We start from the raw sequence: 26,172 nt of genomic DNA, 5'->3' as shown, positions 1-26,172 counted from the left end.
CCTCCAGTGTGAGATTTAAAAGATTTGAGGATGAGGAATCACTAAGTAAAGCTTGAATTTGAATCATCCAAGCTCAAGCCCCTAAATGGCTGCTAACTGAAATGTATCTGAAATTGCCAGCCTTACCATATATTTGCAAGATAAAATCATGAAGCTATATGTGTGCAACATGACTACTGGATTACGCTAGCATGGACTACTAGATTACACTAGCAACAACGTTCTCTGATTACTTTAACCCACAGTAGCTGCCAAAACAAATATGACAAAATGAGGCTGTGCTGTTTCTTTCACATTACAAAGAATGTACCTCCTTCCAAAAATTGCAGATAAATGTTTTAGATGGGATGAATCATGTCATGGGAATATCTATCTCTCTTTGTTCATTAGAGCAAGCATCTGAATAGCTTAGGCTAGATATCTAACTTCCATAGTTAGGTACCTAACTAAACCAAGAGGAAACGTATCCCACCAAACAGTTATACACCTATTTGCTTTGCATGCAAGCCTAAAACATATATGCACATAAATCAGCAATGTTTAAGGGCAACTCTTCAAGACAAGATACATTCACAGATTTAGAGCATCCCCACTTGGAATATACAGATTAAAACACAAATCATGTTACTGCATCTGACTCCAAATGTCCAGATCTTACCCTTATGGATAAAGTTTTTTTTCCATTAAGCTTTTTATGTCCATTTATTGTGCAGAAGATAGACTTTTAAGTTTTCTTAGGTTTCTGGCTCACCACTTGTACATTCTTTTCTTGCTAAAATTCACACAAAACAATGAGCCAGATTCTACCCATTTTTATTGCCTTTATTATATAGATACATAATCTTAAGGAAGCAATGAACAGTGCATTAAGTATGCATTGTACATTTCAAATAAATAGTTTATTTTTTCTATTTAATCAAAATAATAGTGGAAAATAAATTTATGTTCAGTCATTCAAGCTGTATTGAATGCACATTGAGAATATTTAATTTCCATTGGGATGGGAGGGTGTATTATTTGTTTCTAGCACAATGTACACAACCTACATATTTTTCTGGTTTTAGGCAACCTGACTCCATTCTTATTCTCCTCCAGTGTTCTTCATTAACTCTTAAAATTAACTTGACAAAAGAGTCAAATGAAAAGACATGTACCCGCCACAGTTAAGTCCATTAAGAGAATTTTCAAATCAAAATAATATTCTGGCAATGAGCTAAATTAACATAAAGCAACATTTACACCAATGTTGCAAATGTTTCCTTTCCATACTGATAATACATCATAAAAAAAAAAAAAAAGAAGAAAGAATACTTTGCCAATTTTATGTCTGATTGCATATTACTTTAATTAGGCTTATCATCTCTGGGATGAATACCAGTTCTGTGCCTGCCTGAGACCCTTTGCACAATGACATCGCAGTTCTGGCTGAAACTTCTAAATCCTATCACTGCTGTTTATGTACTTTTGAATGAAGCTTAGCTAGCTGACTGCAGCAAATTGCAGAAAAGGACTTCCATATACTTTTTAATGCTCAGCTCTCGAAGCTTGATTTTAAGAATTTACTAAACATCATTCTAATGTTTTCGGATGCTAGTACAAGAACATTTGAAAATCTTGCATTAACAGAATGGTGTTAAAAAGAGACATGACAACAGGGCAACAGAGTTGAAAGAATGCCAAGAAAAAAGGAAAAGGGGCGTGCGCATTCTGTGATCTATTGGTTTTACTCATAAAGCAAAAACTTATTCCTGTTGTTAATAAAAAATATTTGTATGTACATCCTCAGTATTACATGGTGTTCACTCTATACTTCAGAAAACTGAGAAAATAAATGAGAAAACTGAAGTACCATACTCCTAATATAACTAGTTATCATGCTCAACTGAATTGAATTTCACTAAATTTCTGGATTAAGTGATTAATCTTTTAAAAATATTTTTATTTTCTATATGAAGTGATAGTAATATAGTTTTATGATTACCTGGAAAAAAATCTTTTTCAAAATGTATAAATAAATAATGGTCATTTTTCTTGGAAGTCATGTGGTTTTAAAGTCATTCTCTTTTTGGGAAGGAAAGGTGGGCTGACTTACTTTTTATAAAATACATGGTACAAGCTGGATCATTGTCCCTTTCTCCTGAAATTAGTGTCTTGAGCCTTTATACAGTTGGGCATACAAGCATTTGGAGCAGTCTTTGTGGTTTCACTCCATTTTGCTGACAAGTAATCATTGTTTGGACAATGCAGTCCCACTGACTTTGAACTGGTTACTTGTATGAAAAGTGGGTAGGAAACAGAATAAGATTCTTGTCCATGGTAGCATTTTGATATTTCAGATCATCCTCTATCATCTCTACCTCCCATTCAGCAAAATATTGCTTAATTCAATAATTGCTTAGTTCATGGTTAAAAATATTAAGGCTAGATATTCAGCTAGACATTTCCATCCATTTTAAGATGGAGAGTTAAATCCTCCACATTTTAAAAACGTCAGTCTATATATGTCTGCCACATTTCTTAAATGAAAATAAGATGTACACAGCAGTGATGATGGATTCAAGTTATTAAAAGCAAATGTTTTACTTTAATGCAGCTAAGTATTATCATAAATACCATTTGGTTCTTATTCCCTCTTGATGTGAGGTTGTAATTTGGGACATTCTGCTACATTTGTTCTGTCCTTGCCTATCTTTTTTTCTTTCCAAATGTAAACTGAGTTTGAAATCAAATCAAACACTACTGAAATAACTCCAGTGTGACATGGCTTTTAAGCTGTCTAACAATTCTAGATGCAGTGAGCTGTCTAACAGAAAACACATGTTGACAACATTATTTGCTCAATGTGTGTCTTCACTGACAGAATAAAAGTTGCACATGTACCTTCCAGTATTTGTAAAAACTTACTCTTTCAAGAATCTAAATAATAATAACAACAACAACAACGACCACCAAACCCCTGCTGTTTGGCTTTATTTGTTTCTTCTCTCTGTTGCTTATTTACAATAATTCAGGGCTATCTCATAACATAGAAATTCAAGAAAAGACACAAAGAAAAGCTGAAAATGGTATAACTGTGTGATAGAAAGGTGTCTGTGAATACAAGCCAGTTGTTCAGGAATTGAAGAGAATAGTGAATTTTAACTTCCCTGTTTATAGTAAGCAAACTGGGTCTACCTTCATTGCCAAAATTCTAAGAAATCTTGTCCCAAAATGTCATGTTTATCAATAAAGTGCTTACAATTTTTTTAATATTGTATCTTGCTGTAAATGTAAAGTACATGTACAGTCTCCATGGGAACTAGACATTTTCCCAATTATATACATGCTTTTTAGCTTCTTTGTAGGAAAAAAGAACTCTGATTTAAATTTTATCATTTTTGATGGCCACTGAGAATTAGTACCTTATTTTCTGATAGCATAGCTCACAAGCCACACTTGAAATACCTTACTGTGAATGTTCAATCTATCTTTTTGCTGTAACAGAAAGGAAAGCCATTGGCTGAGACAAGTAGATATAAAATTTATTTTACTGTTAAAAATATTAACTTAAATAGAAGTATAGTTGATGCCATTATGCAGAGCAGAGCATACAAATTAATTTATGTGCATCAGGAAAAAAAAAAATATCTTAAACATCTGCATTTTAATTGTAACCAGTGCTGGATTTCAGTGTGGAAGAATTAAAGATCATTACACCATTTTAAAATATCAGTGGGAGAGTGTCAAAAAAGATGAGTCTTCCATGTTTACAAAAGATTTTGCCTGTGGCATACTGTGTGCTTTTGTGAATCATTTATCTTCTAGCTTAAACCTGTCATGGTATGAAATATTGCAACTGTGATTCTGCATGACAGAATAATGGAACATTGAAAAAAAGTCCACACTGCAATGACTGTTCCACAGAATTTTGAGTTTGAGAACCTGAAAAGCTGCACATGAAATAGCTTTTCTTTTCACTCCATCAAAAACTAATCCAGGCCAATCAGTTCCCTTGTACACACTGAATATGCTATTCCATTGCTTGTGGTTTTTTCTATTTTGACCTGGTTTTAGCTGGTTTTAAACTGTGCTCTATTATAGGAACTCATATACTGTATTGGATGCCAAAATAGTTCCTGAAGAGGTTCCATTCAGCAAATATTTGAATGCCATATTTCATATTGAAAGTTGGAGCCATAGGGAAGATTATGAAAGAAGAGTTTTTGCTGTTTTCTTTAGGAAAATTACTTTAAATTATCTTATGTCAGCAGCTTTGCTGGAGTACCCCTTCATTCTCCAAAAAGCTTGTGTGCTGGTTTTGGCTGGGATGGGGTTAACTTTCTTCATAGCAGCTAGTATGGGGCTGTGTTTTGGATTTGGGCTGGAAACAATGTTGATAAAGCAGGAATGTTTTAGTTACTGCTGAGCAGGGCTCACACAGCACCAAGGCCTTTTCTGCTCCTCACCCCACCCCACCAGCGAGTAGGCTGGGGGTGCACGGGAAGTTGGGAGGGAACACAGCCGGGACAGCTGACCCCAACTGACCAAAGGGATATTCCATACCATATGACATCATGCTCAGTATATAAAGCCGGGGGAGGAAGAAGAAAGGTGGGGACATTCGGAGTAATGGCGTTTGTCTTCCCGAGCAACCGCTACGCGTGATAGAGCCCTGCTTCCCTGCAGATAGCTGAACACCTGCCTGCCGACGGGAAGTGGTGAATTAATTCCTTCTTTCGCTTTGCTTCTCCGCGCAGTGTTCTTTTGCTCTACCTATTAAACTGTTTTTATCTCAGCCCACGAGTTTTCTCACTTTTACTCTTCTGGTTCTCTCCCCCACCCCACCTGGGGGGAGTGAGTGAGCGGCTGTGTGGTGCTTAGTTGCCAGCTGGGGTTAAACCACGACAGCTTGTTTCAACTCTTTGTTGTTATGAATAATCTCTGACAAATCTACATGTCATGATGCACATTAGGAAGTGAATTCAAGACGAAATCTGATGTCTTTATCCACAAAGGCCAGCATTTTTTGGGGACCATTTTGTTCCTGAGTGATCCCTACACAATCCGTATCAAGCACTGCAAGCGAAGACTCTTTTCTCAATTCAATGTCTTCTATCAGGACCCAAAATAATAGTTACAGGTAATAATTTCCTAAAACAGATCTTAAAGAGCTCAGCATAAAATTTATGGCTATCCTTCTCTGCAACTGCACTTGAATATATTGTGATGAGATAGAGATGAAAGCAATTAGTTAAAACACATTAATTACAGAAATCTTTAAAATTTCAGACTGAGACAAATAATTATCTTGAGTGTAGAAATCTTAGGTTAAATCGATTGCCAAAATTACTTTGACTTTCTTAATGGTTGTTACTGGAATAATTTTAGTAACAATAGATTAGAGAAAGAGCATGGGTCAGAAAAAAACCCGTATAAATAACTTACAAAAAAAATACACCACTGTATAATTCAAACTGTAAAATTTGAGCTTTTGGATGCAAGGAATTCTGCTCCCTATTGCTGTAGGATTATCATTGAAAAAAACAATCTAAAATGGAAATACTTGTTTTGGTCTATTTGATGTGTCATGTCATGCTCGTTTTTGAATGGCTACTGCCAGGTATGTTTTTTACCCTTCTCTTTCAACACACAAGCATTCATGTCTTCTGTATTCACAAAAGTGGGTTAAATACTTCGATGATATATGTTACAGGTATCTGGCATAATTGTCGAAGTATGCTGTTTAAACACAAGAAAAAGAGTAAAGGTCTATCCCGAGGTTGGACAGCCAAAAAGCTCGAGAGAAATGATGTATACTCTATCATAATCATATCCCCAATATGTTACTGAATCCTTGTATGGCAGGGTTAATCATATCTAAACCATGATTTTCCTTCTTCATATGAGCATATTTTTTTTGTATAAGCACTGTGAAAGGATCAAACAGAATTCCTTAATACTGTTCTTAACATGCTTAGTGTGTAAAGAAAATGATGTGTGTAAAGAAAATGAGTATTTATCAAATTATTCCAAGTAACTATGCAGAACAGTGGGATTTTTACCCCCTTCCATGTTTTGTTTTGTGAACTCTGTCTTTATTTCCAGAAATCACAAAATTACATTTCCATCTAGAATGTCAAAGACACGAAGTACAGAGCACTAACATTTTAAATCCTTTATTGTAGCAAATTTAACACTTTATATGTTGACATCTGTGTCATAAACTAAGGCATATCAGATTTGATGGAAATGGGAGGACATAATCCTTCCAGTTTATCTAAAACGAATTAGCTAGATCAAAAGCATGTTTGTAACAGCTAGAAATAAATCAAGAATTGTGCAAATGTATTTAATTTTTTCTAAATGTTCTAGAGGAATAAGTAGAGATTCCCATGGCTTAGGAGACAATAATTCTAAAAACCTGTTTATTTTGTAGTAGCCTATGCACCTCTTTGCTATACATAAGAACAAATTAGTTAGATATTAGGGAGTTCAGACATCATGAGTATGACAGATGGATACACAGCAGTTCAAGCATTGTTTTTAATTTGGATAAAATGTTTGCAGAATCAACATGACAGAAGATTAATAAATACCCATGCCCATCCCCAGGCACCTGTTATTTGACGAACTGAAATGTGAGCAGTGGGTCAGAATAAAGTCCTACTTATCCAAGCATAAATCTGAAGCACAGATATTTAAAGAATAAATTATATTCAGTATGTGGCATACTGCTTACCAAGGATTCAAAGTGAACAACAAACTATCAGCTGTCATCACAGGCATTGTTTAATAATAAAGTGAGATAAAATAATTCATAAATCCAGAGGGATAAAAACAGTGCTGTAAAAGCCCTGTCTTTGTGGGGGACAGAAGACATCTTTAAAAGATTCATGTAGTCATCACAAAAAATGTTAGGATGGGAGTGAAGTTTTGCTGGAGGATCTGGGAATCTACAAAAACCGGACAGATGCATGCTGCTCTAATTTAATTACTCAGGAAAGACTGTGCCATTGCCTCATGATGCAGAGAAGCCAAGGATTATGAGAGCAATATAACCATACATTTAAGACAAACGTTGCTTCCCCTGCTTATGTGGACTTACTGGAGCTATGCTACACTTTCTAGAGCCTTGGCACATGATCTTGGGTGAAAAGAAACCTTAACTGCTACCACTAATATATTTGGCTAGCATCACAGCAATATTCTAAGTTACATGTTGGTTGTCACAGTGAGACAAAAATAAATGAACAACAGTAATTTCAAAAGATAATGGTAAATACAAGCATTTTGAGAAAATAGTACACTATAAAAATGATAAAAAGTATAAACAGAAATATCAGCTTAAAACAGCTTTTTCACATTAATATGTTTAATGTAAAAGCAATCATACAAATAATCCAGAATTGTTGAAAATATCCAAGCAACAAAAATATATGAATGAGACCAGATCTACTTACCAAATTCCTTAGGAACAGTGATAGAGTAAACACAGTTGTGACCAACACTGTAATTCTTTGGATAATTTGGTGATAATACAGTGCCTTCAGAGCCTGTTGACCGGCTTCCACAGGGTGCTAGAAAGTGAATATAATCAGTTTTGAATAATATAATAACAGAAAAAAATAACTTTAAAGTGATACCTTGTATGTTGGTATATGCTATTATGGTAAATTTTATTACACTTCTACACTGGATTAAATTTATATATCCTGTGAATTACTGAGTATGCACAACTTTTGCAAATACCAAAAGAGAATTGATGGCACTCTGCAGTTTTCCATATCAGTTACTGTTTTTCTTTACCATTTATCAACCATCTTAATAAAATAATGATGTGCTTTATATGCTGTATGCTATTATTGACAACATACAAAACTATTATTCATTTGTATGATGCTTTATACTCTGATAAAAGCATAGGTTATGCAGCCCTTCTGCACACTAGTAAATTCTTACTCGTGCCAATAGACTCATAATCCAAAATAATGTGTAGAACTACACAAATAAGAAAGTCAGTATTCCTTAACCGAACATGATGTACCACTTATTTATATCTCAATTATTTAAAACATTATAGAGTTATGAGCAAACACTTTATCACACAAACGTCATGTTTATTCTACCATTAACAGCTATAACACTTGATAAAATGGCAGATAAATAACAATGGTATTTACTACAACAATGTATTTTTCTAAGGTTAACAACAGAAGTTAGCATTTGGCTTTATTTAAAACTGTCAAGCAAGAAACAGTGCTTTTTCTTCTTTTTCTTCATCAGATGTTCAGGTGCATTTATATGAAACAGTGTTGGTGTTTTCCTATGTCTATTACCTGCTTCTCATACACGCTTTGTAATTTAGTAGTTTAATCTATTGTCAAGAATATGGCACCTGTTTAGAATATTTCTTCTAACCTTTTTGGACTATAAAACATTTTTTAATGAGTTTAATGTTAACATATCTATTTAACAAATTCATTTCCTCTGTTAAGACTTGACTTTCTAAACTAAGTACTCCTCAATGTTTCATTTGCTAAACACAAAAAAATCCAGGTTTTGTGGTACACTCTCAAAACATTAATATCTTCTGAATTACATTAAATAAGAAAAAGATGGTTTTCTTATTATTTCAGAAGATTTTATCTCATTACTTGTCATACTAAATACAAGCTATTTATTAGTGTAGCTACAAATCATGTGTTTTAAGACTACTTTTAGTTAATTCACACAAAATGTATGATAGAGTATACCATGAAAAGGACATATCTTTTAATGCTAGTAACTTAAGGTCCCATCGCTCTGAGCATGAATTTCTGTACTTTGCATTAACGTAGGTTCCTTTCAATATGGTGTAGCTGCAGTTTGACAAACTGTGTACCTGAAAGAGGAGCAGATCATACCTATTGTTCCAGTCTGCATATACAATTTGCAAATGGTTTAATGGGCCAGCGTGGAAGTCATGGTATTTGAAATAGGTCAACAGAAGGACCTTGACTTTTGCTTGTGCATGTGTGTGTGCATGTGGTAGATGTGGCACATATATTAGAGATTAGCAAATTAGTCAGGACCCAGTCTTGGTGATGCCCAGTACAGCTTCACTGATAGGCACCCACTCTGAGATACGGAGTAAGCACTAAGACTACCATACATACACGTAATATTGTTCTCTATGGCTAAAAGAATAACCTCAGTGCCTTCCCTCAATCCACCATCATGTGAAATATCAGAAATTCATGCTTTCTTGTGAAAACATATTTAAGTAATAGATTTATAGGTACTTTTTGCCAAGAAGCAATAGAATCTTGGCTGAGCCCCACATCCAGGGACTTATTTGCCTTGAGTAATTTGAAAAACACAAACTAGAAACTCTTCACTAGCTGAATGTGGTAAATATTTTTGATGAAAACAGATCTGCTTACCAGCTTGTAAGTACTCAAGATTTTCTATTCCAGATTTTGAATGAAACAGAAAAGAATATGGAAGAGTATGAGCAACAAAAGCACTAAAACAAGAGAAATAAGATCGCCAAACAGCTTATTACTTCTCCCTAACTCCATTTCCTTCTTTACTGTTTGTGAGTTGAATAAATGAGTTACTGCAACAAAGACCAATAATACTGTACCACTCCAGCAGTATCATTATTATACTTCCCTAATCAGAAGATATACTGCAGATAATGTGCAAATTCAGGGTAAAATTATGATTCTACTGAATTCATTGCCATTGACCCCAAAAGGGACAGAATTTCACTCTTCATTTTTAATAAAACTTGAAGTAATAGCACATAATAGCAATACTTTAAGTTAAGAGCTATATATCTAGTACTCAGCATATAGTGGACCATTACTTATAAAGTCTGGATTTTTTATACCCCTATTCTTTTTTATGCAGTTAAGCAAGGTATTTGTGATTTTACAAAACTACTACTATGCTTAAAACAGAACAAAATTTAAAAAACCCATTAGATTCTTTTAAATAAACATACATTTTTCCATAAATTAATTAGCTTAACATGCATAATTTTTCAAACAAAAATAAAATTTACTACAAGTTTTACAAGTTTTTATTCACTTTAGTGACTACAAATTTACACTACAAATTATTGATATTAAAAGTTGTGTATCTAAAATCAACAGCAACTTTTGAGTTATATCTTTACTAAATATGTAACACTGTTGACGTGTTGATGTTGTAGCACTCCGTAATACAGATAACATGAAGTAATAGCAAAGTGCTGTCACCAGGATTTTTTTTTTAAAGCTAGGAAAAGAGAGAAACTACGTTTGTGTCACACACAAGAAAGTACGAAAAATAGTACACTTTCAAAGTGTTCTTGATTCTCTGAGGTAGAATTATGATTTAACTATGTATACATGTAGCCAAAATATTTCACAATATTTGAAAGGTAGTATTATCACAGCTGGTATAAAAACACTCACACAAAATAATTTCATTGACAAATGCATATAGATTTCTAAAAGTGATTAAACCCAGCAATTTTTGCAATTTAAAAAAATAATACAAAATACAGTTTAGCACCTTCAAAAATCTGAGAGTTCTCATTAATACTACAGTCTGATTAAAACAACTTTGACTCTAAAAGGTGAAGATAATGCCATTTTCTTTTCATAACTGATATTAATTAAAATGTTTATATGACACATTGTCTGAAACATCTAAACATTTTTCCCACACATTGAATCCCATGAAAGCAACATACATCTGCAGTGGTTATATTGTGGGGACATATCTGGTCACGTAAGAGGACAAGAGACACAGTACAAGGCTGGAAGCAGGATTTCCAGCAGGGCTCCTTTAGGTGCAAAGTCTCTCAACAAAGTTGCCTGCAGCCTATGCTACAACATGCTTAGTACACATTGGACTTAGAGATGAACTATTTGTCACTTTGACATATGTAAAGTTTAACTTGCAGCAACAATAAAATACTTGCATTGAGTATTTCATAGTAATTTCTTTCACTTGGTGTTCTCATTCTGTACTTTTTCACCCTGCCTTTCTGAGTTTACCTTTTCCCGTATGGTCTCTCCCATTGTTTTCCAACTGCTGCCATAATGACTCTTTACCCTCACAAGAATTCACACTCCTGGGTCTCAAAAACAAATAGTATAACGGAAACTTAAAGCAAGACATAAGCATACAATTTGCAACCTGAGAAAATGTTTAACTTCATAAATCTTTAGGTGGTAAATCATTTAGTCCTTATAGCAGCAAGACTGTCCTCCAGGACCTTTCTGAATGTATCAGGAAGGAGGAAGAGGTTTATTTGCTATTTTAGTAAACTCATAGAGTTCACTGACTATATTTCCTTCCTTACGTTTTAGGAAATGCTTACTTTAAGATGCCAGAAGTTTCAGGAAGAAGAGATTCTACCCTGACCATCACCAAACATTACTATTCAGAAATCAAAGATGGATCCAGGGACATGAAACCATAGCTACAGTGAATTAAAAACATTAATTTGATACAAAAATAAAACATATTTCTGCCTCTGGAACATATCTAGTATTGAGTTGTTTGGTTGGATACAATTCCACTACCACAATGCTACCCATTGACTTTCACTTATGCTTATTTCAGCTATATAGGTCTCATTGCCTTTGCATCAGTTTTACAGTGCAGTGATTTATTTCATTTCCTAATAACTACATATTTAAAAAAGCAAAGGTTGTGAAAATCAACATGTCTAATTATTATGCTATGCATTGAAAGGTCTACCTACAGTAAAAATTCTAACAGACCCATGACACCTACAAATGTAAACTATGTTACTTAACACAAAAAAAGCAACAAATGCTAAGAACCATTTCCCTAGAAATGAAAAAAATCCTGCAGAATAAAACAAACCAATAAACCAACCAACCAACAAAAAAGTTCAAAAGGCAAATTATATTGTCTAATGTAATTCTCCAATAGTATTCCACTATTTTTTAATAATGTTTTATTAGACTCTAAAATACTGTATCACTTCCTATATTTATTTCTGCTTTAGTTTATTCTCTGACATATAAAAATACTACTGAGTATGCTGTCCTTGTCCTGCTTTCCAGGATCAGCAATGGGACACTAATAGGAAAGAAAGGCACTTGATTGTGGTAAGAATGTGATAAGAGTCAGTATGTTGATGCATTGTTCACTGTTTCCTTGAAACATTATTAAGCATTAATGGCAAAAAGTTCTTTTTCTGTGTGTGCTGAATTTACTGTAATGGTATCTTGTCTTGCAAAATAGCACTCCCTGCAGCCCTTGAAAAAGACCAACCCACAACAACAATGAAGTATCACCCACTCTGTGTCTTAAATTGGTAAGCTTTTCTATCTGCAATATTACTCATCTTGATCATTAGTATTCATGCACCTTTGTCAAAGAACTAAATTCTACCTCTTTATGGCAATGCATTAGTAAGTAGAGAATACAATATAAAATGTATTACCAACAGCAGCGACACCTTTTCTCATATTTCAGAATATGCTAGTTGTGAAAGAAACGTAGATGATCTCCGCAGAGAGGCAAAATCACACAGCAGAACCACAGATCCCTGTAATCTACACCTAACTACTGCTATAAAGTAAAATTTTCTATAGCTCCAGCAAAACATTACAGTGTTAAAAGCCATGTGCTTATTGCTCATGTTTTCCATCATGCCTTTGCAGTTTAACCAAAAGAAAGAACCCACAAGGAAAATCTTCAGTAAAAGAACTGTGAAAAATGGACTACATAAGTATGAGAATCAATCTCAGACCTCTTCAACTGTTGAAGAAATGAATATTTTTGCTACCAAATATTTTTTCTGCAGCTTGAAGCTTTTGATTCCTACTACTGCTTTCAGATTACCTACTTTTTAGCTTCTACAGCTAAGATCTAATAGAATTTAATTGTAATTGCAGATTTAAGTGCCATATTTCACCATCCATTTTTAAGCAGCATTCCTCAGTGGAATCAATGGGGAATACTGCTTAAAAATGAATGGCACAATATGGCTTTATGCCATGCAGATAAATTTGATTACACAGCTAGAAATACAATAAAAAATGAAGAATAACAGTGCATTAACTCTGCAAAAGGAGGAAAAATATGCCTTGAAGAACTGCTAACAGGATACTGACTTTTTATGTAATGGACCACAGTTTCAAAATCCAGACTAGGATACTTAATATTTAGTTGATCTAAATGACTAGGTTAAGAAAAATAATTATTTGGTGACATGATGTATGTTTTTAGAATTTAATATATTAAATAATTGATTGCTGTTTTTCCTAGTCTGATATAACATAATGTCATTCTATTTATACTTTTTAATCCAAATGATGAGATTTTCAGTTGTAATGCTTTCTGGTAGTGGTTAAGTCAAGACTAATATGTGGTTAAATCAAGACTAATATACAGGTAACAAGAAAACAAATATAGTGACTGCTATATCACCACCAGGAAATAAAATAATAAAAAAATCATGCAAAGGAAATCTTAACAGATAAAAATGGTAGACAGATTTCTTCCCAGTTTCCAAATTACAGATACTTTTATTGTGGATATCAGTCTGAAAAAGTGAATGTGATGAAGCACCTAAAATTGTTTTGACAATACAATGAATATGGAAAAGACAATCTGATATAGAAATATATATTCTAGTTGCTGTTTGGAAATACAGAAATACATTAGAAATAAAAAGACACCAACAAATACAGAGAGAGAGCGAGTGCACCATTATACAGCTGGAAAACAGTACCAAAGAAAACAATATTGTAAAGAATATGGAAGCTTTCCATACTGTTGTCTCTTCAGTCTTCACAACACAGCTTAATTATGGCAATCAAAATTGATTTAAAAAATGAGAGAGAAGCTCAGGCCAATATATGTTAATAGTATTTGAAAATGGTTAGTTAAAACAGAGGCCAGCAGAAGCTGGCAAAATCCCCCAGAAATTCAGAAACTTATCAAAGCAGGGCCTGAATCATTAACAGAAACTGGAGAAATGATGACATTATTAATAAAAACCAACCAAACAAAAAAAAACAAGCCAGAGAAATTCTAAGCAGCAACTTAAAAAAAAAAAAAGCAAATGTAGAAATGCCAAATCAAAAGCAACTAGCTAGATATTGCAGTAAAACTTAACAGATCAAATATTGATTGTGAGTTTTAATACAACATTGCTGTAGACCAAGACACCTCTAAGCTAGGCTTTCGTGTATTAGACATCGAAAGTAACATTTCTGCTCCATTCAAGAGCGGTAAAGTCTCAGCAGAAGCATCGCATCAAGTTTTTTTCATTTTTAAGAAAAAAAAAAAAAGGTTCTGTTATGATCTAGCAGGAATTTTTTCTGGATATTAGGAAAAATTTCTTTACTGAGAGGGTGGTGAGACACTGGAACAGGCTGCCCAGGGAGGTGGTGGAGTCACCCTCACTGGAGGTGTTCAAAGAACGTGTGGACGTGGCATTGTGGGACATGGTTTAGTGGGCATGGTGGTGTTGGACTTGATGATCTTAGAGGTCTTTTCCAACCTCAGTGATTCTATGATTCTGTGATTCTGTTTAGTCTCCAAAAAAGAAGAGTGAGACTATGGGCAGACTGATCACTTTTTGATGAAGTGGTAGATTGAGATAAATATTAGAGAAATGAATTTTTCTTTTCATCCATAAATGATAGGACAAGAATACACTGCTAACAATTTTAGTAAAATCAATTAATTTTAGATATTCTCATAACTACTTTTGGGAAGCTATTGAATTTTTTTGTGATTCCTGGAAGAACAAGATATATTAATATTTGTCATAATGAGTTAAGTATATCCAAGCAGACAAGAGACAGTACTTTTTTTTTTATAATTGGTTATGTATCTAGCCATATTAATTGATCATAGCATGAGAAAGGGGGTACCTTCCATTTTCTTGGTGCTGGCAATGCTAAAACCACAAGCTGAACTGTTATAGTGTGATGGACTGTTTTTTTTTTTTCTAGAAGAGGAGGGATAGTATTTCATGTTGAATGGTAAAACTCATAAAGAAAAAAAGTTTATTAATAAAGAGCTACAAAATGGGAGAACCCACAAAAGACAATTCTTCCAAAATTAATAAACTATCATAGACTTGAATTATAAAAAATTTAAAAGTTTTCTGAAAGATGTATAATGAAGAGGATATGCCAAGAGAACCAAGGAATTCAAATTTTGTGTAATTTAGCAGAGAAAGAGAATTTGATACCTTTTAAGGAGGACATTTCAAGAGCATACTACCTCTTTCTTTTCAATAAAAAGAAGCAAAAGAAAATTTAGCAGAAGCTAAAGCTAACTTTCAGCTTGTGCTTTTATTGTTATTTTATACATAAAATATATATAAATATATTAAATGCAATTAATCACACAATCAAATTATTCCTATGTAGATTTATTTCACAGTTCATCAACTTTTACCTTTTACCAAAACCAAATCCAAATAACTTTGTCTTCAGTTTCCGTTCCCTGAAATCTTTAAAACAAAACTAATGGTCTTTCTGAAGGTATGAGAAGCAGATTTTATACAGCTGAATATCAGATATGTTTTTACATTCAGGGGAAAAAAATACAAAGGAGAATTGATTTAGCCTAACTTTAGAAACAATGTTTGTTCTCAATTTAATAATTAATGTTTATTAAATTTAAATTGTATTTCTTTTTTCCTTATGAACTGTGGTGCACACAATTTTAAAAAGTTCTGTATAGTTTTCTTAGGTACTGAAATCATGTGTTGCTTAAAATTAGTTTAATAAATTTACTCATTTTAGCCAAGTGTATGGAAAGTCTGAAATGAATTTTCTGATACGAACTGACATGTGGCAGAAGGTCGAAATCCTACATTTTTTCTGCTGTAGAATGTGAACACAGCTGATGGCTCCTTCATAATATTGGCCGTTATCCAAGTAGCCAAAATATCGTCTATTTGCAAAATTATTGCTTCCTTATTTCTTTTTCCTTTTTTTTTCTGAACAAATGCAATTAGCTGTAAATTAGACATATATCTCTTTCTGTCCCAGCTGAGTTAATTCATGTCCATTTTAGATGGGCAGTAGAGTGCAGAAGCATAAAAGCAAAATCCTCCTGTGCTCCTATTTAAATTGTCGAAGTACTGGAGAGAAAATTAAAGAAAACTTGAAAAGTGAGACTCCCACTTTTTAGAACCCAAAATCTTATTCTATATAATGTTTCCATTTCTAAATGTCAGGGTAGAGCTACACAGCAGGAATTATTTCTTATCAAAGCCTGTGGCATGTAGATGTCAAAATATCTAGTAGTTAAGCATAATCAAATATTAAATAAATTTTAAATGTATTAATAATTCATTGATAAAACTAAAAAATTAACCTGATTGAAATTAGGCTGAAATTAGGTGTCTTGGTAAATCCCTGTTTAACAGGTGCACTAGAAAATTTTGAATCTAAAATAGTTAAATTGCAGACAATTATTAATCTTAATTATTCTTTTTTCTACTAATAGTGCAACAAATAGCTTTCTGTAAGAAAAATAATTCAACAGGTAGTTAGTCGTATAAATTAATTTCCAGTGTGGTATAATCTTCTAGACTCTTAAGTGATGTTTAATGCACTAATTTTTTTCTTCTTAACTTTTGAAGGAAGTGTATGCGGTTCATGAAAGCGTCACTGAGTGATCACATTGCCTTTCTGCAATAGGCAAATACTTTTTTTAATGTTGCTTGCCTCTGGAACAAGGGACAGGATCTGAGTTCTCTTTGGCTTTGTGTTCCCAGGCAAGCTGGAGGATTGTGAGGTGCCCCTGATCCTTCATGTTTCTCACTGCACCAGAGAGATCTCCGGCTCCAGTTGATAAATGCATTAGAACTCTGTGAGATACATTTCCAGGAGTCTGGCTCACTTCAGAAACATCCACTGAATAAGGTTGTGGTTCCTGCATTTAAGTAATGTTTTATTTTCTCTTTGCAAATAAAATGGAGTTTAAGTAGCAGGCTCTGAGAATGAAGCCATCTAATAGGAGAAAACGTTGTCTAACATATTTTGTGCTAGAATAAAAGTCTTTGCAGTGAAACAGTCTCTGCTCATAACAAATAGAGGTGGAATAGGTCTTTGCAGTCAGCCTGTGCCTCAGCACAGGTTCAGTCCTTTGAAAGAGCACACCAGAGTTATAGCTTCCACAGCTGAAAAACAGTAACTAAATAAAAATTCTAAAATGCTTTTCAAGTCAACTGCAGCAAAGCTTTGACAGGATATTTAAGGAACTTCTGGAGGAAAACAAACATTTTAAAACAATTTATCGACCAACATAGTAAATGAATAAAAAATAAGGGAAAAGAAAATTGGTAATAATAGAGTCTTCTGGGGGAGACCGTTTCAGTGTCTTTCAAGTCTATTTAGATAGCAAAAGGAAAAGAGCATTACGTGACAGATAAGTAGAAGAAAAAATAAGTCAGAGATTAACACATTTTTTAGCTACAAGAGCAGAATTGAGACATTAACTCATGAGAAAGTATGAATGAAAGATGTGTAAGGATTTACAGATGTCTCCACAAGAAATAATCACCCCTTCCAATCAGAAATGATTTTTTTTTCCTTTTTTTTGGAGACCATATAGCTTCTGTATTATTTTTTTATTGACCTGTGCACTCTTTATATCTAAACTATATTTCATTACTTATTTGGTTTAAGGAAGAATCATTCCTATTATGTGATGAAGAGTGTGATGACTGCTTCTAAGCCATTTGATAGACAATGCAGTTGAGGTCTCACTGAGAATATTTTTTGTTCCATAACCTTAGTGGACAAGGACATACTTAAAACATCTTTTCATTATGCAGATGAAGAAACCTACAAAATGTGAGGATGAAAGTTAAAATTATGAGCTTTCTTAGAACTCAACTTCATGAGTTCATTTAGAACTGCACAGAACCAAGAATCTACTTATTATTAGAGAGCTGGTAAGTGATATCATCTCCTGAATCTTGTTTTCATAATAAGACTCTAACTATTTTAGGGGTGAGGAGGCTTTAATGAGTGTATTACCCATCCAAAAATCCTTGATGTTGTATGCTGCCCATCTGCATGTCTTTTTACCCAAATGAGTTTTCCAGCACTAGTAGTGAATCACAGCTGCTACAAAGAATAAGCTTTTTCTTGAATTATCTGAGAATATTATTACAATATTAGAATGAAACTCTATCATTCCTTAGGTGACTGATGATCACTTGGTTTCCAAGTAATTGCCAATATTTTGAGTGTGTGTGCACATCAGCAGTTTGAAAGGAAACTACAGTAAGAGTTAATTAATTTAATCTTAAATTTGAGATCTGACAACTAATGATAAACTAATGAAAGTTGCTCTAATCTGCTCAATCTCAGCTTTCTTTGCCATCATTGCTGTTCATGTTTGCAACACAGACTTCTAAATTAATTTTAAGAAGATAAAAGTCCTCACTTTTCAAAATCCCTTCCTTAAATGATTCCCCCTTTCAATTTTCAACTGGACTTGTGGGTAATTAAATTTACCAGTGTATTGATACCTAGAAAGTAAATATCAGCTTGCTATAACAACCTGTTCTTAAGAGAAAAAAGTCAAACTAGTAAGTTTCCTTAAGTATAAAATGCCATGATACCACCCAAAACAATATTAACTCTAATAAACAAAGTTCTGTGGTTAAAAGAGAAAAATACATTAAAATACAAACAGTAAGAACAACCATCTCAAGTCAACTACTTCAATACCTGAGTTAACTCGAGGTTTACACAGGGTCATTCTCAAAGCAGTAGCAAATTAAATATGACAACTCAATAATACAACTGAGAGAAAAATAAATGTACTGAAACAAAAATAATCCAAGACAACAACAGCAGCAAAGCATTGCTGGTTTTAGATACATATATGTAAAGGAATAAAGTTAAAAAGAAATAGATTTCCCCAGAGGATGATTCATCTCACCCCATAGTATTTGGGATAGACATGTGCAAGGTCCTGTCTCTCTCAAATGGCAGCAGAAATGTCTTTTAAGACTATTGTAGATGAGGCCACAGATTCACGTTTCTTAATTCTAGATTTCTAATATGCAGGTGTGTCTAGCCATCTAGGCACTCTTTGTGACCAGCAGAGGGAAAACCACATTCTATTATTTCCTCTCTGGAGAAGTCTAGTTGTCACCTACTAACCAAGATGTTGAAGAAGTATCAGACTAGAAAAGGCACACATGAGAGAGGAAAAACAAAAAAAAGAAAAAACCCAAACCCATACACAACTTGTACATACAATCACATTCAAATTAGAAGCAAACAAAAATAATTAATTCATCCCAGAAAGTGAGAAACAAGGACCCAACTCCTGAAACACAGGAAATAAAAACAGGGTAAGAAACAACTGTTAATAGTAAAATAAACAATAGTCAAAATAACCGGTCTATGGAATGAACAGTTACGAGCACAAGTACCAATTAAAAACATAAAATAAAATAATAATACAAGATTGGCCTTTAAAACAAGTAAACAGACAAAAAATAAAAATAAAAATGCCTAAAAAACTCACTAATCTAATCTAGACTGCTTTTGCTATACCTGGTGGGAGTCGTTCTACATACAAAAGAAATACCATTTCTGTAGAAGCCAGTTACGTTACTCTGACATTACCAGTAATGACTCAACTTGACTTTGAGTAACAGTGTGGCATGTCAGCACCTATTAAGACATTTCAACCACTGGTTACAGATTTATATAATATAAAACTAAGAATGGCCATTTTTATCAACATGGCCTCTTGCATAACATGAAGCACAGAATTTCACCAGTGTTAAAATCTCAAACTCTTGGCTGAGCTAAAGAATACCTATGCATATTGTTCACATCTTTTATGTGTAGCTACTTTCTGATTATACTGTATCTCTTGCTAATTCTTGAATGTTTGATTATATTTAAAGCAAGATTACAACAATTACATTTCTAGTTTCTAATGATCTATGCATACTCACTGCAAGTCAAGCTTTGGGTACACATGAGGAAAGCAAATGTCTAGGACAGCAGACAGACTAGGAAGGAGAGGGAGGAAAAGAAATATATGAAAAAAAGGGAGGTCATAGTTTAAAATGACACAGTCCTGATAGTTTCTGTGCCAACTGTATACAGCAATGACAACAAAACTTGGAAAGACCCCAGCTGCACAGTTTTAATCAGACTCCAAAGAACATCTTTCTTTCAGAGCTGATTTTGTCAACAGCAGTAACATGAAATGTTACATGGGAACACACATTTAGATGAACATCTTGTCTGTGTCTGCTATGTCCATAAAGTTTTTTAATAAAATTTTGAGTCCATCTTCAAATAATTTCTGGGGTACCTGAAATCTTTTACTTAACCTTCTTTTTGATTCCTTGTATTTTAAATATAAAATGAAATCAGTATGTTATCTGTGAAAGATTTGCAATGAACTGTACTGGTTAGAAATGGTTTAAAAAATTTAGAAAGGAACTATTTCCTTTTGAGCCCTGTTAAATCTAGTATTTGGTATTTTTGATTAATTTAAGAAAAACAGTCATTAAAGATAATATGATTTTTGTCCTAGGTAGTGACTGTAGCTTTTAGCTGCGCATCTGCAACATCATTCTAAATTCAGTTGTGTTGCTAGACTGAAATGCAGGGGAATATATATGTTACCCACATGAAGCGAAAGTTAGAAAATCTCTATCCTCTTTAGAGTACGTTGAAACTACTTGATAGTTTGTGTACATCTTTAGTTAACAGCCTTCACTTCTGAACATGCCCAGGACTAGTCTATGGAAATTAAACTGTCCACAATTAAATATTTAATTACAAGTATCTTTGATAATTCTGTTAAAACTGAGTATTGAACTGATACACAAAAACAAAGTAACTACTCTCTGAAGAAGAGGAATCATAGGAGCTATTTTTTGTTAATATTTCTAATAGTCTTTAAATTATGTTAATGGAAGAAGGCCTCAATCCCTAGGGATGCCGTTAAGACAAAAACAAAAGCAACACTGCTGATTTTTGTGTGTCTGCAAGACCTTCACATGTTCTTCACTTATATCACTGGGATTTTCTAGAGCTCAGCAACCCAGAGAATCTTATTTGCTGCATTTCAAATCATCAAGTTGAAGAAGGCATAAGGTACAGAGCTATTTCTCAGTATCAGAAAGATAGATATAAGGCATTTTGATTCAGCTGTTTAAAATTATTTTTAACTGCATTTCTTAGCAGTCTAAGATGTTTTATTTCCTTGTAATAAAGATTACATTTGAGAATTTCAATTTTATTTTTCCTTGAACTCTGAGCTCCAAGAAATAAACTCTCCTATATCTGAAGGCAAGAAGCAAACACTACTTTCATGTTATATTTATTTGTTCTAGTGTTAACACTGACTCATCAGGACATGTCTCATGGGCTAGGATGCTCTATGAGGAAAAAAAAAATAGTTCTTTAAATATAAGCCTGCTAGAATTTCACTAATCTGCAAAGGACTAGTCATAATGATTTCAAGGTAATTTACCTAATTACTAAAAGCTAACTGTCTATCATCACATGCCTATATTTAGGGTTATTTCTTCAACTAGCATTTATCCTACACTTAACAAAAGTTAAATTCATGCACATCTTACTCCCTAGTCACACAGTATTGAGGATTAATCTTTGTGCATTTGACTCTAGATTTGATTACACAATATAATTTTCTGATATCTGTGAACTTTGCCATCTCAATTTTATGTGAAGTTGTATTGGACAGCACAATTCCCAACAACAATAGGTATGGGATCTTTGTGGTTACCCTCCTTTAATGTAATTTTTTTTTTTTTTTTTTAAATAACATAAAACCCACTGTCACACCAACAACTTTCAATTCTTACCTTGTAATCAAATATTAATCCTAACATATTGTATTACATATCCCTTAAAAAATAACCTTTCTTAGTGGAACTCTGTCAAAAGTTTTTTAAAATTCAAAGATATAGTATCAACTGTAGTTAACTTCATTCATATGCTTGTTGAGCTCTCAGACTTCCCATTAAGCTCCACATTCCTCTTCAAAAGTTATATTGATTTTTCTTCAACGTGTTTAACCATGCATCTCCTAGTTCTGTTCTTTTTTATAATCTCTACCAATTTTCTAGCTGTGGAAATTGGCCAATTGCTCATCATGGAAGATTTTTAACATGTTCATCACCTTCCACTACTTTGACAGAAAGGCTAACTTAACCTTAAGGTCTACATTTGTACTTTATACACTTCATATCTAGGCTATTTCAGAACTACACAGAAAAGACTGTCTCATCCTAACAACTTGCTATGGTTCTATTTATTGATTTTCTTTAACATCTCTTCTATAAGCACTTCCATTTTGACACAGCTCCTTAGAGCCAAAGGAATGGTTCTAATGGAGGACCTCTCTGGTTACCTCAGTAACGTAATATAACAAACATAACATAACATAACGTAACATCACATATAATTTACTTAGCTTTTCTGCAATAGCATTGTCCTTGAATGTATTTTTGGCCTTGAATTTCTGTTGACACTTTAATAAGTTTCCTACTTTTCTCATCTTTGGAAAATGTGTATTAGTGATTAGATTAGGTTCACATATTTTGAAGTTGTTTCTCAAAACCCTACTGGCCACACTTTCTACTACCCTCTTTTGAACATGATTTCCTTTTCCTGGAATACATATTTTAATTTCTATTAGATTCCTTGACTGTGTTGTTTCAGCACCTCTTTTGGTGATCCTTTTAGATTTTGCTTCTGACTGGTGAGACTCTAAAATGGTATTTCTACATGATTTCCAGGTCACCAGTAAATACTTACCTTTTTGCTGGTGTCTTCAAATTCATTTCAATGAGCTTCCTCAGTTTGATATAGCTCCCCATATAAAGTAAAAAAATTACTTTTAGGTTTTTTCTCTTCCCTTCCTCCCAGGGTGTCCAATTTGAGTGTGTTATCACAGAATCACTAAGGTTGGAAAAGACCTGTAAGACCATCAAGTCCAACCATCAACCCAACACCACCATACCCACTAAACCATGTCCCACAGTGCCATGTCCACACATTCCTTGAACACCTCCAGGGATGGTGACTCCACCACCTCCCTGGGCAGCCTGTTCCAATGTTTGACCCCTCTCTCAGTAAAGAAATTTTTCCTAATATCCAGCCTGAACCTCCTCTGGCGCACCTTGAGGCCATTTCCTCTTGTCCTATCTCTTGTCACTTCGGAGAAGAGACCAACACCCACCTCTCTGCAACCCCCTTTCAGGTAACTGTAGAGTGCAATAAGGTCTCCCCTCAGCCTCCTCTTCTGCAGACTGAACAACCCCAGTTGCCTCACCTGCTCCTCATACGGCTTGTGCTCCAGACCCCTCACCAGCTTCGTCGCCCTTCTCTGGACACGCTCCAGCACCTCAATGTCCCTCTTGTAGTGAGGGGCCCAAAACGGAACACAGGATTCAAGGTGCAGCCTCACCAGTGCAGAGTACAGGAGGACAATCACTTCCCTACTCCTGCTGGTCACACTATTTCTGACACAGGCCAGGATGCCATTGGCCTTCTTGGCCACCTGGGCACACTGCTGGCTCATCTTCAGCCGGCTGTCAACCAGCACCCCCAGGTCCTTTTCTGCAGGGCAGCTTTCCAGCCACTCGTCCCCAAACCTGTAGCGTTGCATGGGGTTGTTGTGACCCAAGTGCAGGACCCAGCACTTGGCCTTGTTGAACTTCATCCAATTGGCCTGGGCCCATCCATCCAGCCTGTCCAGATCCCTCTGCAGAGCCTTCCTACCCTCGAGCAGATCAACGCTCCCGCCCAACTTGGTGTCATCTGCAAACTTGCTGAGGGAGCACTCTATCCCCTCATCCAGGTCATCGATAAAGATATTAAACAAGACCAGCCCCAAAACTGAGCCCTGGGGGACTCTGCTTGTCACCGGCCGCCAACTGGATTTCACTCCATTCACCACGACTCTTTGGGCTCGGCCGTCCAGCCAGTTTTTTACCCAGCAAATAGTGCACCTGTCTAAGCCACGATTCATCAGCTTCTCCAGGAGAATACTATAGGAGGCATTGTCGAAGTGTTACCGACGCTTTGGATACATTCTGAGCACATTATTGTCACATTTACTCTCATTGAGAAAATCTGCTGTTTCTCTATTCATTTGATACTTTTACCATAATACTGAAATAAAAAGATGTTAACTGAAACACTAATATTTGAACTGAGGATAATTAAAATGTCACTGTAATATTCTCTGACCTTCAGTTACTTATATGTGCTCTCAACTGTAACTCTAAGTATAGCTTAATGTCTGAATATATCTTTTATTAAAAATACACCCATGAACCAAACCAGTTCATGTCACGTTACATAAGTAAAGCTTTAAACTACCAACTTAGTCTGTAACTGATTATCAGAACAATAGAAAAACATAAAATGAAGTGCAGTAGAACAGGGAAAGAAATGTAACCTTTTAAATTTGTAACAACAAAACAACTTGTGCAGTAGTTGAAGTACACAAATGTGTACACATAAATGTGTGTTAGATAGAGTTGTGATTCATTATATTAACTTCTGTTAGCATATAGGTACACTTCAGGATATAAAAAAAGAAATATATAAAAGGGTTCCAGTGAATACCTAAAAACTAGAAGTAAAATTTTGTTGTGGAAGATACTGTCTCTTCAAGAGAGTGTGAGATCACAAAAAAGCTGTTATACATGCCGCTTCTGAGTGAAACATCAAGAAACATGAGATCTTAAAAGAAGTGGCTAACCTCTTTAAGATGGATGATGATCTTGCTTACCATTCCTATAGCAGGCTGCCTAACTGCTATCTGTAGTTCAGTCAAGAAGGAAAAGAAAATTAAATTGCATTTTTAAACAATGCAGTCTCTTAATTGCAGGTTTTTCTATTCCACAGAACCCTCTCCTAGTCCCCATTGTGATAGTCAATGTGAAGATGACAAAACTTGTGCAAAGAATGAAATAGGAGTCTTATACAGGTAACGACCAATAAACCATCCCACCTAATAAATCTTCTTCCAGTTGAGTGGGTTACTGATGTCATATTACACAAGCGTGAGGACCTTCAGACTGCTGCCCGAGGTTAAGTTAAAAACATGCATACTTATCAGGTATAGCTAGTGCAGATGATTGGATTAGTTTCTTTAATTCCAGTTATTAATTAATTGATTTACCTTGATTACTGACTGATATTACTTAATCCTATCCTACTTCAGTGTCTTGTAGTCTTTGAAAAATAAATATTTACTTATCTGGTAGGGATTTTTTTTCCTTTTAAGAACAGAATACTCTGCAGCCACCTTCTCTCTTCTAAAAAATCTTCAAAGAAAAATATGTACCTATGTTGTTAACACTTAATACAGAAACAAGCATATATTTACTTAAACTCGTGCTAAAAGCTGTTGTTCTCTCCACCTCAAAACACATGATGGAATAACCTTTTTGTGAAGGAACAATGATGTTGTTCAATCTTCTACTGGAAAATTTACATACTCAAAGCAAACAAACATCAGTTTTTAATATTCTAAATAAAAAAAACACCACAGACTTTGTTCTGCATTTTCATCTTTGTTTTCTATATGCTTTTATTGCCAAATAGGTTAGAAACTGTATGTCAGTTAATTTACATACTTTATCATTTACATGCTATTCTCAATAATACTAAAGTTCCCTGTTACATTTTCCTTGCTTATTCATGATGTTTATTCAAACTAACAGTTGCATCTAAGCAGACCTATTTAAAATTATGGCTTGGATATACACGCTTTATTTTAGATACATTACTGTAAGTAAAGAATATAAAAATTAAGGATAAAAAAAATCAAATTTTACGTAGCTTAAACTATTTCTCCTTCTTTCTAATATTTCCTTCATTAAACTATGCTTCTAAAAATTGTCAGCAGATTTAGTTCAACAGAAGATGAAGTACCTGGTTTTATGGTGCACTATATTTACCTAATCCCTTAAATACCTTGGAAATTCGGATTCTCTGGCAGCTGATTTTAATGAGATCATTGTAATTAACTACTATTCTTAATTTCTTATGCTTTATTTACCATTATATTATATTAGTACTTCTTAAATGAAAGCTTGGAATAATTACACACAGCATTTATTATTCAATGGACATTGTAAAGCCATATTATGAATTCCAAATGTATATGCAAAAGGTT

General features: G+C 34.2%; 1 protein-coding gene across 3 annotated transcripts in view; it reads right to left on the bottom strand.

The window, feature by feature from the left end:
* The window catches only part of CSMD3 (CUB and Sushi multiple domains 3), a 731,455-nt gene that overhangs the window by 179,704 nt on the left and 525,579 nt on the right, over positions 1–26,172 (bottom strand). For all 3 annotated transcript variants that reach the window (XM_059815714.1, XM_059815715.1, XM_059815716.1), the window contains one exon: positions 7,440–7,556. In XM_059815714.1, the coding sequence (XP_059671697.1) occupies positions 7,440–7,556 (117 nt within the window). The remainder of the gene's footprint in view (positions 1–7,439; positions 7,557–26,172) is intronic.

Source organism: Gavia stellata, chromosome 3 (assembly GCF_030936135.1).
Source record: "Gavia stellata isolate bGavSte3 chromosome 3, bGavSte3.hap2, whole genome shotgun sequence".
NCBI classification, from domain to species: Eukaryota; Metazoa; Chordata; class Aves; order Gaviiformes; family Gaviidae; genus Gavia; species Gavia stellata.
Note: the sequence above shows the minus strand (reverse complement) of the source record. Positions and strands in the feature narration are given on the sequence as shown.